Raw genomic sequence first — 13,578 nt, forward strand, 5'->3', positions numbered from 1 at the left:
ATGCCATTCTTATGGTTTAACCTCCATTTACGTAATAGTGAGCAGTTCTACGCAGCCATGATCGTTAGCTGGATTTCCACACACGTTCAAGAATGTTCACGTGGTGGTTGGAAAATCTTTGAACCCAGCATCTGTCATAGCACTGGTTTCTTGAAGAGGGCATACGATTAAGCAGTTTTACTCAGTGTAAGATATGATACTGCTTTCTAGAAGAATTTAGGAGAACTCTCTGAAGATAAACAGAGGGGCACCTTATCAAGGGTTTTCTCAAACATCACCAACTCTGATTTTTTTATATAAAAATAGCCCATATATCCTTTTGTAAATATTATAAGCTTAAACAACTATTAAATTCAATAAATAGAACGGGAAAGATGTTTTTCATGCTTGCAACAAGTACAGAACAAAGACAAAGCAATTGAGTTCTTCACAAAGAATCAAATCAGAATTGCACTGACCAACGCTCTATAATTAAAAGCAGGGTTTGTACACTTTTTCAGGTCAAAGATTCAAGGACTTTTCAAGGACTTTGCAGGACCCTACTTAGAAATTTCAAGGACTTTTTGTAATGACAATTTTACCTCAAAACCAAGAAAATGTTTCTGTTAAGAGCTATGTTTTGGGTTTACCGATGGCGCAAAACAAAAGCAGATACTTTTCGATGTTGTTCAACAAAAAATCAAGGACTTTCAAGGACCCAAAACGAAATTCAAGTACTTTCAAGGCCTTGAAATCAGCCTCCTGAAATTCAAGTGTTTTCAAGGGTTTTCAAGACGCGTACGAACCCTGTAAAAGATATAGATATCTAAATGGTGCGTGAGCTAAGGCACAATTTTATCTCTCTAGTAAATGGATAGAAGATAACTTGGTATACATAAAATTTGAAAAAAGAACTAACAAGAGCACCAAAACACCGCACAAAATACTCCTTTCCAGAGACAAGTAGTTGATTTTATTTGGAGTAGTATAATACTTTCAACAAACCCATAGTACATGTTGCACTAGACCAACCTCACAATGAGACAGTTCCCCTTACTTCACAGCGATTTCATACAAAATTAGTCAAGAAACATATATCAAAATACTTTAATTACATTTGTCTACTGTCTCAATTCAAGTATTCTAAGCAAAAAAGGCAAAATTTTAAGATTAAACACTTCACAATTTGCTGCAGTAGCTTAAACCGGAGTCTACCAATCAATGCTAACACAATAAAAAGTTGAGAACAGTCAGCACTATAGAATCTAAGGTGATGAATTCACAACTGGCTGCTCCTGTGATTCTTCCTCCTAAGAGAGTCTCTTAGGAGGTTCAGTGTTGTCCACTGCAAAAAGGAAAAATTTTATTCACCATTAACATCATATACTGATGGTAACTACTCCACAATAATCCATTTTACAGTTGCATGCTTGGTTGCCAAGCCTTTGAATGGGAGTGAGGCTATGGGTGACCTTGTTATGATAGAGACATTGCTGCTTTGACTTTAATTGACTTTATTTATTTTTTTAAATTAAAGAAATAAAGGCTTTTGTAGCCCGGAGTTAGCAAGGCTATTCTAGGCGGGCTAGCTAAACAGACACTGTATAGGCTCTCACACATACACACACAAACACACACACACGTACACACACACACGCACACACACGCAACAATGAAATAAATAAGTAAATGAGCAAATAAAAATAAATAATAAATAATAGTAGTGATAATCATGTTAAAGATTTTAACTGGGCCAGTCACACAAGGGAGTTTTAACAGGTCAAAGAGAAAGCCAATCAGTTGAAATACAAATATAAGCTGGAAAGGTCAAGGTAGCGCAAGTCAACATTCATCTCCTTAATTTCTAGAATTTTCAAAAGCAAGTGAGTTAGCTCACGTTTAAAAGGTGCTTTCCTTAGCTTACGAATTTCAGGGGGGATGCCATTCCATATTTCCGCACCAACTCTAGAAAAGGAAAACAACTGATGATTTGTTCTCACCTGTTTTATATAAAAGCTTCCAGCTACTGAGTATAAAGAATTGGCTCACGTTCTCAAACTCCAACTCATTTAATTAGAACATTGTGAACTCACAAACAACTTTCAAGCGGCCATGGTGAGGAAAACCAGAGGGAGACAAAACAAGTTGGTGCTCATGTGTAAATACTGAAATCTGATTGGACAGTAAGACAATGCAATATCGTCACACTGAGAAACGAGTAGAGTAGGAATGAATCTGTTCAGAGTGAGTAAAAAGTTCAGAAATATTGGGAGGAGCACAGCGATTTTTGATGTCATGTAACAGAGAGGCAACCAATTTGAAGTTAAGCATTTTTATCGGTAGAATTCCCAAACGACTAAAAAGAGGAGCACTGTGAGATGTGTAATTGGAAAAGTACAAATGTAAATTACTTAGTTATCATGCTAAATAGCTGCTGGTCTCTATCAAAACAAGGTCACCTTCAGCCCCACTCCAAATCAAAGGCTTGGCAACCAAGCGCAGAACTGTAAAAATAATGGCCTATTTAGTGTAAGTAATGTCAGCGGATGTCCAGGGGTGTATGTTATTCTCCTCCTGGCATTTTGATAAAATAAAATAAAACCTTGAATAATGGGATCCCGTAGGTAATTAGAATCCCATATCCACCTAAAACAAACTGGTTATGGGCCTGAAAAGTCTTTCCCCACTGAAATAATTATGCTTTTGGGCATAAATGACTGCAATGTAATCTGATAGGAATGCAAACTTTCTTTCATAACTTTTTTACATGCTTCCTACACGCTTTCATCTTAAAAGCCTTTCATGGCCTTTGACCCAGATAAATTTTTTTGAAAAACTGATTTTAAAAAATTTAGTAAACTGTAATTAAAAGCAATATACAGTGCTCTCGTTAAGTCAAAACTTGATAAACTTCCAAAACATCACCATATAAATGTTCTATAACATTATGGAGATGATTGATCAGCTCATTTTCTTGTTAGTGCTCAGTGACTGTGTGGAAAGAGAAAATAGGAAACCTTCAACTACACAAACTATCCACATTTTTCAGAATACCTACCGCAATCTAACAAGCCTTCAATTTTGCTTCCATGTCGATCCACACACCAACATTCCTTTGTTCCCTGCCTGTCTGTAACTCTGCACTGACGAGGCAAATAAAAGCCATCTTCATCACAAGAGGGAGTGTAAGCACCAGGCATAACGCGTGTTTCACCTCTGATGAGAAGAGCTGGTAGGTTACTGCGCAACCTGTGCAAGCATGGTGGTTCTGAAAAACAAAATACACAAGATAAGCATTTTATATCATACACGTAAGCACAATCGAGCCCCTTCAGGATTAATTTCCATCCAGTTCCCACATGTTCCCTGCAACTGAGGATGGCTGGGCTACTTTGCGGATTTGATAATTTTTAAGTGCTTTTTAAAAAACAAGCAGCAGTGTTTTATCTGGTTTAAAAACATGAGGCGTAGCCGAGTGTTTTTAGACCTGATAAAATGTGTGCTAAGTATTTTAAATAGCTTCAAAGACCCGTGCCTCTCTAGGGATTATTCTAAACATGATTTGAATGCATTAAAAGTTAATTACATGCAGAGGGGAAAAGTGCTCCTTGTTCGGCTGCTGTTAAAGTTCAGAAAGCTTTTCCTTGAAATGCCGCACAAATTCATGTTTCGAGAACCAAAAAATGCGAAGGAAGAGAAAGATTACTTGGATAGTTGTGTTCCAAGGGCTACTCGGTATGCCACAAAGTGGGCTTACAAAATTTTTGGCGAGTGGCAAAGTTCAAGAAGAAATAAAGACGCACTCTTGGAGGAAATAGCATTTAGAGTTGAAGCTCAGAGTATTCAAAACTGCACAATTAATTTTGTGAACAACGGGAAATTGTAAAAGAACAAATTTCTGTTCTAGCAAGAATTTATCAGGAAAATAAACTTTGTTGTTTACTGTGGGTAATGTTTTTGTATGCTGCCTTTTGGGGAATAATTTGGTATTATAATTAAAGTGATATTTATATAAAGATCTCTACTGATCTTGATATAAAGATCACAGTAATCATATTTTCATTCATAATTCAGGGATGATTTCGTTGTTTATGAATAATTGTACCCCAATTTCCCCCGAGACAGAAATCAAAATCCTCTCTGGGCTTTTCTGAATGATCATTCTATAAAAAGGTTCATACACGTGATCAATTTGCCTTGTGTGATAGGTTAGTCAGCTCATGAATTATTAATGCATTTTTGAAAAACATTTAATGCATCTAACAATAAATGCAGTTAAGAATGGCCATTCTAAAGTTATACAGTAATTAACTTTCTTCCAATGCTTTTACTTAAAATAGTTTGTATTTCAAATTTTTTTGTTTTTAACAGTTATTCACCTTAGATTAGTCATTGCTCCTGAGCTACTATTAATAACCATCAACTAATAATTAACCTATTGACGTCCAGTGCGCCCATATGCGCCCATGGGGACCCACACCCTTTCTACGCCTTGTGACATCATCACTTTTAACCCTGGAGCATGAATTTGAGCACGTACTTGAACAGGTTGAAAATATCTTACAGACGATACCAGAATGAGCGCAATTGAGTGAAGGAGATTGGTGAAATAGCCAAAAAACCATGTCACTTTGACCTGAAAATCTGCACGAAAATCGTCTTTCATTACCCACCTACCTTTCCAAGCATGTGCTTTGAAAATAATGAGTAGTTTCTGAAAAATCTCTACACCAAAATGAAGCCTACTCAATTTCCAGCAAGTGAGGAGAAACTTCAGGCAAGGAGAGGGGAAAAAAAGGGCAGGAGAAAGAGAGAAAAGTAAAAGTCGTAAGTGGGGCATGACTTTTCAACCCAAAAATGTTGAAATTTTGCTCTCTGCACGTGCCCGAGATTTTCAGGCTGCCATTTTGCATTTGGATCGAAAGGCCGTCAAGTGCACGAGCTGTCAAGGGGTTTTTGGTAAGTTTGAGCTTTTAAAACCACAACAGTGACCCGAAATCTGCTCGACTAGCTTCAAAACACAGTTTTCCACAAAAGCTACGGCCATTAATGGGTTAATCCAGATAAGTATTTTAAAAACATAGCATTACACTCAAAATAATCTCCATTTGGTGTGAAAATATGCCTAATGATATTTCTAGTGTCTGTACTTCTATGGACCCAGCCTTTTATCTATTAAAAATCCAGAGAAAATCTCCAATTACCAACTGCTGTGAAACAACTGCAGAACTCAGCTTCAGTAAAGGTCTCCCTCTCATTGGCACAATTCTTGAAGAACTTTTTTATGCAAGGCTCTGTTGCGATGTCATAAATGACTGCCAGTTCAGACTCATCTAACACACCGTCATGGTTTTTATCCAACACAAGACGGAACACAGAACTGATAGGCTCTCGGCATGCATTTTGATCAAATCCTGTAAAAAATATTGAAAAAGAAACAAACATACAATTGTAAAATAAGAAATGGTTAATTTGCATTTTCCATGGAAAAATAGGGGTTGAAATTTCCAAAAATTTGGAGGTTAAGTACCTGTAAAGAAACAAAGACAGCAGCTACAAGCATTTGAAAAAGACTGCAATTTAAGGGCAGAAGCAATTGAATAAATAAAATTGTCTTTGTGAGCACAAAGATTTCTTACCAAGCATGCAACTTCTCTGGTCAACTTACCCACTAGGAAAAACAGCATTAATCATAAAAACAAAGAAGAGAAAATCACAGTGAAATTATGAAATGTTTTGATTCAGTTCTTAATTTGATTGCACACCTGATGGAAAAGGCATCTTTGCTTCTCTCAGCTTCAAGTGTGGAATTACCTCTCCAGGCTTTTGTGCTTCAAAATTACCACGCTTCTTCTGCTCCTCCCTTACATGCATTGCACGCAAGACATGGAACCAATCCAACAGACGGTCTGGCAAAGCTGTGCAGTTTTCCACATCAGCTGAAGAACATGTATGAAAAGACAGTTATCATCCTGAGAAACTGGGTAATTAAGTGTTCCTTGTGTAGATAGACATATCAGTTTGAAAGCAACAATATAAAATGTGATATAACAGTATATTACCAAAAGTTTTATTTTCTTTCTTTTTTCTCTAATATTTAAAATAAATTGCACTTATTTAAACCTCATGGTCTCTTCAACTTTTCTGTCTGCTTTGTATTTATTGTTAATAATGTTTTTGAGCTCTGTACAGAGGTAGTTTAGGCTGGACGGTGTCCACATCTACCTCCTTCTAAAAAGGAAATGGGAGCCCCACCTATGTCTTGCCTGCTGTCCTCTCTCATTCTGACAACACTATTTTGTCCCACTCTGAGAAAATTGGATTTCAAACTTTTTAAATCCTTTTTTTCAAAGTCATATCAATTTCATGATGACCTAATGTACATTTCAAATATAAATTCTTGCATTTTCTCTTTAAGCTAGTCAATATCAGATTTTAAAAAACTTACGGGTTGTTGGCAAGCGTTCTTGTAGAACAGCCTTCTTGATCTGATTCCAATGAGCCCACTTTTTCAGTTCTTGAAACCTGTCCTGTTGTTTGTGGTTTACAAATAAATATGAAAATACTATTAATGGTTGCTTTAACCCATATTTCCCCATAGATCGAATGTATAGACAACTAGCCACATGGTAAATTTCATTGTCTCTTACTAGGAAATACTTGCAAATTTCCAGGTTTCAAACCCAACCTCCCCCTATATTGAAACCCTGTCTTGCAACAGATAGAGCCTGGGTTACCTGTGGTCGCACAATTTGTAACATTGTCCATGCACAGGAAAATAATCGACCTTTACCTCCATCGTAAACAAAGACACACTGTTTGAAACAAACAATTCTAAAAACATCCCCAAATGACTTAACGAACTTAACAGCAATATGAAAACAGTTTTGGCCAAGTAGGACTTTAATAAGTCGGGAAGGCAAAGTTATTCCACCAATGGAAGCCCTGGAATTCGGAGTAAAAGGATCACCTCCACGAGAAAAACAACTGAAATAAAATCACATCTCGACACTGGACAGCAGACGAAAAATGTCGCTGATTGTAAAATTGATTTGTTTCCTTTCAAAAACATCTTTCCTGTATCGTTCGATTTTAAATGACCTGCATGCGGAAAACTAAAATCTATTTCAGTCGGAGAAAATTTCGGGTCGGTTGTAGGTAGGGGCATTGCAGACATTCACTTTTACGACCGATGTCAAAACTGCCACGTTGAGGACAATTTCAATCGATTCTCATAAGGTACCGATGGCTTCCTTCTGGAATGGTGCGACGTGAGTTAACCATCCACTGTGTTAAAAAATGCAACTGAGATAGCTTTTCGAGAAGCAAGCGTTACAGAGGCAACGATGAATGCATGCATAATAAAGTGCTTACTGAAGGAGATAATAACTGAGTCCTTCGCGAGCACAAACAATGCACGACATATATAGAATCTCACCTTTTCCGCCTCTACCACGAAGAAGACAAAGCTCACGAGAGCTAGAGTCCACAACAACTTCATGTTCGTAATGAAAAAAAACTTTCTATGTCGAGAGCCAGATACAGAAAAGCCGCAAATTCTCTAGAAATCTAGAAGAAACTCTCAGCGAAATCTCTTCAGCACTGTCTGCAACTTGTCTATTCTGCCAATGCCCGAAATTTGACACTATCAAATGTTCCAAGTCCAGTGGCTTGATTGGTTCGCAATTGAGAGGATTTTTTCCCACCCAGTCGGCACCGGAACTTTGGATTGTCTCCTCATTTCTGCGGTATAAGGTGTGGAATATGCGTTCATAGAATTTTTCACAAATGCCAAACTTTGATCAGATCGAGCTTCTTTATTACAGAAAATGAATAAGCAACGAAAGAGGACAAGTCGAACGGTTTTCACGATGAAATTAACTAGAAGAAATTATTAAAACTGCTCCTTCTTGAGAATTCCAACTTACGTCTTTGAAAAATGAGTAAATAAATAAGAAAATAGATGAATAAATAATACGGGGAAAAAAAAATAAAAAAAATAAAAAAATAAAAAAAAAAGAAAGAAAGAAGAAAAGAAAAGAAATTCCCCACCCTATCCACGGTTAGACAAACGTGCTCCATCCGTCCCCGCGAAGTATAACCCAGCGGTTTCCATCAGAAAGAAACATGGCGTCTTTCAGTGACAGTGGTGTCTACGGTAATTTACCATTTCCGATGTAAGTTATTTCTTGTTTTAGGGATTCATTGGCTAAATCTTCCTTGCCATGTGCCGAAACTGTGCTTTACCTGAATGGGGGGAACCTATTAAAGTTCCCGTTGCGGAACTTCCACAGTTTTTCGCCAAGCAAATCAGCTGGAACTTTGAGCGGCTAAACTACGGTGGAGGAGCTATTATGGAAACTGTTTCTGGCCGGCCAGAGCGTCCTTCAGTAACAGGACGGCTTGGCTGTAGATTGAGGGAAGGAATACAGCCTCCGACGAGAGGAAAACGTACCGAGAGATACCTTCTTGTGAGCGAGTGTTTGTACTGTCCCGGTAAAAGATACGGATGCACTCCAAGGGTCAACTGTACGGGCAAGCGTCGGAATTGCTATGCGATGTGCAAAGTTACAGTGTACGCCGATTTGCCTGATGTTGCTGAAGTTTCTTTCTCGGGTAGCCACGGAAGTGGGAATGTCACAGATCCTTCATTACACAGATCTCCGCATGACCCTAAAAGAAGACGGCTGGCCGAAGACGATTCCAATGATCAAACGCAGGTAAGGTCGCAAGAAGATTTAAACCAAGGTAGGAAAGAATGATGCAACTGTATACATTGGTCATTTAAAACCTGCACCCCTTCCCCTCACTGATGGGCTCTTGTTTCAAATGGTTGGTGCCTTCAGGATCATTCTCAAACTTCATACACACACAAAATTAATATAACACAGGAAATAATTCCTTTGAGGTGATTGGCTCAAATGAGAAAGTTGAAAAGGAACATTGTCCTGAGGAAAGGATGCACTTGTTGGATGTGGAGTTGTAACATTCAGAAAAAAAAAAATTGGAAATCTATGATGTGCTATATTTAAGTACGCACAGCAACCAGGTGGACAATCAGACATGGTTTGATGCGACTCTGGTTTAAAGATTTACATACATACGCATACACAATCTTTATTTAAACATGATCATTTTTAAAGCTACAAAGCTTGTGGGGTCGTGTGTTTAAGAATTAAGCTAACATATATGTAATTTTAAATGTTGCATGGACACAATGATCAATAATATATAAAATTATGTTGTCTGCATCTTATAGCAAATGCAGATGTAGATTTGAACTTAAAGTCTTTAAAATAATCTTCAGAACTGACCCTTTTCCTGAGCTGATTAAAATTGAGGGTCGCCGATGCTTATTATTGTAGTTAACAAAGTTCCATAACGAAGCTCCTCTATATGAGAGAGAGTCTTTCATTATATCTTACATTTAATGAGTGTAACCAAAATTACAATTTATAGACCCAATGTTTTGACACTCCTGTTTAGTGCCTTCATCAGGGGTGATCTGATTGTTGCAACAAGAGGCCCTTTTTATATGCTGACCAAGTAGCTTCCCTTTTTTTCCGATGAGGTGTAAATAGGTGTCAGGCAGTAAGCTGCGGTCATCGTGATTTAAAGCAGCATGGGAGGAGTTGATATGTGAAGCCTCCAAACAAATGCGCTGGTACAGTAGTAGCGGCAATTAGTAGTGATAATTTTAGAATTATCCGACCCAATTGTATGGTTAGTTATAGGCATGTGTGCTCCAACAGAGCTGAATTTTCTTTTTCGCAAATGAAAACAGCTTTCTGGTGCTCTTTCAAAGGTATACCAAACTGATGTTTGGTCTGTCTGATATACTCGTGATCACAGTCATTGAATGGAATAGAATAAATCATGTGCTATTTTCCTACTACTTTGAGTCTCATTTTATCCTCTATCTTTTTGTGCATTAGAAATGGAAAGAAAGTGATCGACCTACAATGGTAGAGTCACTGAGTTCTGATGGACTCAACCTTGACCGTTCCAGTACAGATGTTGCAACTATTGATGTTGGGCAAAACGTGTTGATGACAGGAAGTAGTATGGAGTTGGTAAGCCCCCATAACAATTTAGGTTCGCCAGAAATTTTGCCTTGGACCTCAGCTGCAGAACATCCTGGTAGTTATCAAACTAGTGCCAGTTGGACAAACAGTAATGGTTCCTCAAGTAATGGACCAAGCACACCCAGTACACCACTAAATACACCATTATCTGTAACAGGATTAACTATTCAATCTCCCACACATGCTAACTCCAGAGGGGCTTTACCCAAGGTACCTGGATTAAATTCACAACCAATGAGAGTCTGTTCAGTACCAAAGAGCAGCATAGGACAGCCCCAGTCTTCCTCGTGGAGAACAGAGGCAAAGTTTTCAACATCTAAGATGCGTGTAAATCAAGTAAGTAAAACTGAATTGGAGGAACAAAAATATTTTCATTGAATTTTAATTAGTGATAATTTGCTACGGCTATTGATGTATCTTGTGAGATCAGATAGAGGATGAGGTCTTATTCAACTGGAACTTTTCTGTTCACAGCAACACCATGACACGAATCAAGAAATCCTCACACTAAGGCAACACATTCACATACTTCAGCAAGAGCATTTAAGCAAAATCTCTCGCATAGCTGAACTGGAAGCTGAGCTTCAAAGCCTGAAGGTTAAAAGATTTGTATTTACATCTTTATTTTGGTATTTTTCTGATGTTTGAATGTATGGTAAACAGTATTTAGAGTAATTTGTTGTGAATGTTTGTGTCAGTGTAGTCTAAATTTATTTGTTATCAGTCAAACTGAAATCTGAAATGGTTTTCCCCTAGGAAAGTGAGCTTTCTAGACTGGAGGTCCAATTGCAAAGACTGGAGAAGGAAAACCTGAAAAAAGATGTTAGGATTCTCCAGCTTGAGAAACAGTTACAAGCAGCTGTATTCTCCAGAGTGCAAGTGAGTAGATTCTTGTTCATGGTGATGATGTACATAAATACTATATTGTTGCCAGTGAACAATGGTTAACTTGGTTTGTGTGCCAACTTTCAAAGGGGGAAAAATCCCTTAAATTGTGTAATGGTATTGGAAGATGTTGTGGCTGGGTGGTTAGTATGTGCAGTGTTTATGGTGTTGTTTTCTTGGAAAAGACACTTGATGCTTTGAACTCAAAGAGTTACTAGCATCTTATTTCTCCTTACAATGTTGGAGATTAAGCATACTAAGGGTGTAAAAAAAGTACCCCTCACATAATCTCTCTGCATCCTGGAGTATTTATGGATACCAACAAACTGTTTATTAGAAAACTCTTCCTATTATGGAGGAGTAGCAAATATCCTTTTCTTGCTCTGCTACAGAAACTGGGATAAATTCCTTTAAATTGCACCTCTGCTGTAAACTGCTGTAAGTATGATTTTGAGGGATGACTGATTTTGAAGTATCTTCTTCCCTTTCCCTTGTTCATAGATACCATCAAACCCAGTGGCAGTCACTGCACAGCATCAGTCAGTTTCAGATGGTGTCCCTTCACATGTGCATAGAAGTAAATCCAATGATGCTGGGACATCACATGTGGACACAGAGAAAGAAGATGATGAAGTGGAGGAAAACAAAGACCAGGACGAGAAAGAAATGGACAAGGAAGATGACAATGGAGATGATGATTTACATAGTGTAGAATTATAGACTTATCTTAATTAGTGTAAATTGACAGAATTTTATAGAGCCATTCGTTCATCATACGTTTCTTTTAAGTTACCCAAATGTAAAAAAACAGGTATCATGAGTAAGTACTTTAGATTATGAACAGTTCCTCACAGTTTTGCATGAATGCTGTGTATGTTACATGTAGATGGAGCCACCATGATCATAGATTGTATGACAAGTCGTATGAGGGGGGGGGGGGCAGGACAAACAACGGCAGGTGTGGGAGCCCAGGGGAAGAAATGGACGTTGTATTTTTATATGCTATGAAGATGTTTCATACATTGAATAGAGAAATTTATGACATTCATTTTAAACAGCAACTTTGTAGGATAATTGTTTCGTTGTTAGCTTATATTTATGTAATGGTTATTTTGCATAGCAGGCAGGACATTCCTGTGAACAAATAGCTGACAGGGTGCTACATTTAACTATAACACTTATACTGAAGGTACTTGAAATCTGAGAGCATTTTAAATTCACACTTAAAAGCTACATGAGTTGCAGTACTGTGTTAAATTGTGGAATAATTGAATTAAGTTGGAGATTTTGATCAAGAATGGCACTCAAGCAATTTTGCCTGAAATTGCGAATTGTGAAGGGACAGATGAAAAGTAAGTACTCACATATGTGGCAGTGAGTGTTGTACAGAATTGTATTATCCATCTCTGAGGAGCCATAACAAAACAAACTAGCTTCCTATTTTGCTTTGTTTTTCTCAGAGAAAACTTTCTTAATCTTTGCATTTTAACATTGATATGCAATGCCTTCTTTTTAAAAAAAAATGGGGAACATATCAACAATGTGAACAATTAATCTCTACTGTTTGGTGCATTGTGTAAGATGAAAAAAAAAAGGAATTTTTTCATTTGCAAGTCATATTTTATGTTGCATAACTTGTACTAATTCAAAACAACTTTTCATCTCAATATTGGCAAAAAAGTTGGATATTAACCCCAGCTATTTGCAACTTGACAAATATCAACCACTATATTTTACCTTATTGAATAATGGTTACTCGTTGCAAGTCAAGTTAACTTTCTAATAATTATAACAAACTGAACTGACCTCTACCATAAAAGAAATAAAAATAAGAAAAAATGTTACTGTGTTTACAAAGCATTTATAAGTAAGCCTTTGCTTCTAGAACTATGGCACCGTAAATGTTAATTTTTCAGCCACAACGGTTACTGTTAATTAAAGGCTACACTGGGTGTACTTTAGCTTTAGGCAGTCAGAGAGTTGCAAAAAGTTTATTCTCTGATTTAAAATTTAGTTTTAACCTATTTATTATTAATCATTTTATTTTGTATTTGTGACACTATTTTTACATAGTTTACATGTATGCATGCAAAGATTTACATAAAAGCCTTTGTTATATTGTACACCGAAAAAATGTGTTGCATTTTTAACTTTTACCTGATCAGGCTCCATGGTGAAGAATTCCTATTAATTTGTTTTTATTTTCCATAAGGTGTACTTATTATTTTAACAAGTAGCTGATGTTGTGTGACTTGTTAAAGACAACCTCCAAGTACACATCTTTAAAAAGTCAAGAACAGAAGTTATTTTTAAGCAGGAACATCCTCCATTCACAATCCTGAACCAACAGTGGACATACTGTCATAAGTGGGTATTTCAATGTAGTAGCATAAAGCAAACTCTTACATTAGCATGCATGCTAAAATGATGTTAAACAACAAAAGATTGTGATTTCACCAAAATTTCCAAAAATAACCTGTAAAATCCATAATTTGAAACAAATTTAGTTTACTGAGTATTACAGTCATGTTCAACAGAGTGGAATTATTTCACCACAAGGATGAACATATGCCATTTTTGGAAATACCAACCTTTGGAAACCACTTGTTCACTTCATATTTTATTGATA

At 37.0% G+C, this 13,578-nt stretch overlaps 2 protein-coding genes and 1 long non-coding RNA gene across 3 annotated transcripts; 2 read left to right on the plus strand and 1 right to left on the minus strand.

Moving 5' to 3' along the window:
• The first annotated feature begins 47 nt into the window (after positions 1-47).
• Positions 48-1,154, plus strand: LOC148724273 (uncharacterized). Its single transcript, XR_015991521.1, has 2 exons — positions 48-186; positions 501-1,154. It is a non-coding gene; the product is annotated as an uncharacterized LOC148724273 (long non-coding RNA).
• LOC111335491 (testican-2) lies at positions 930-7,615 on the minus strand. Its single transcript, XM_022941400.2, has 6 exons — positions 7,418-7,615; positions 6,428-6,509; positions 5,745-5,918; positions 5,184-5,393; positions 3,038-3,247; positions 930-1,324 (listed from the first exon to the last, which is right to left on the minus strand). The coding sequence occupies exons 1-6, from the start codon at positions 7,478-7,480 to the stop codon at positions 1,290-1,292; spliced, it is 774 nt and encodes a 257-aa protein (XP_022797135.2). The 5' UTR covers positions 7,481-7,615; the 3' UTR covers positions 930-1,289.
• Positions 7,616-8,076: 461 nt separating this feature from the next.
• On the plus strand, positions 8,077-13,131 carry LOC111335469 (uncharacterized). The gene is made up of 5 exons (XM_022941375.2): positions 8,077-8,699; positions 9,915-10,400; positions 10,539-10,661; positions 10,821-10,943; positions 11,451-13,131. The coding sequence occupies exons 1-5, from the start codon at positions 8,205-8,207 to the stop codon at positions 11,667-11,669; spliced, it is 1,446 nt and encodes a 481-aa protein (XP_022797110.1). The 5' UTR covers positions 8,077-8,204; the 3' UTR covers positions 11,670-13,131.
• The last annotated feature ends 447 nt before the right edge of the window (positions 13,132-13,578 follow it).

This window comes from Stylophora pistillata, chromosome 9, assembly GCF_964205215.1.
Source record: "Stylophora pistillata chromosome 9, jaStyPist1.2, whole genome shotgun sequence".
Classification (NCBI taxonomy): Eukaryota; Metazoa; Cnidaria; class Anthozoa; order Scleractinia; family Pocilloporidae; genus Stylophora; species Stylophora pistillata.

Bases quoted from the DNA above. Each gene is read 5' to 3' on its own strand.
- LOC111335491 (XM_022941400.2), bottom strand. From the start codon at position 7,480: ATGAAGTTGTTGTGGACTCTAGCTCTCGTGAGCTTTGTCTTCTTCGTG. The intron at 5,394-5,744 runs GTGTGCAATCAA...TATTTTTTACAG, and splicing joins AAAGATGCCTTTTCCATCAG to GATTTGATCAAAATGCATGC. The intron at 1,325-3,037 runs GTAGGTATTCTG...TCCTTTTTGCAG, and splicing joins TGAAGGCTTGTTAGATTGCG to TGGACAACACTGAACCTCCT.
- LOC111335469 (XM_022941375.2), top strand. From the start codon at position 8,205: ATGTGCCGAAACTGTGCTTTACCTGAATGGGGGGAACCTATTAAAGTT. The intron at 8,700-9,914 runs GTAAGGTCGCAA...TTTGTGCATTAG, and splicing joins ATTCCAATGATCAAACGCAG to AAATGGAAAGAAAGTGATCG. The intron at 10,944-11,450 runs GTGAGTAGATTC...CCTTGTTCATAG, and splicing joins CTGTATTCTCCAGAGTGCAA to ATACCATCAAACCCAGTGGC.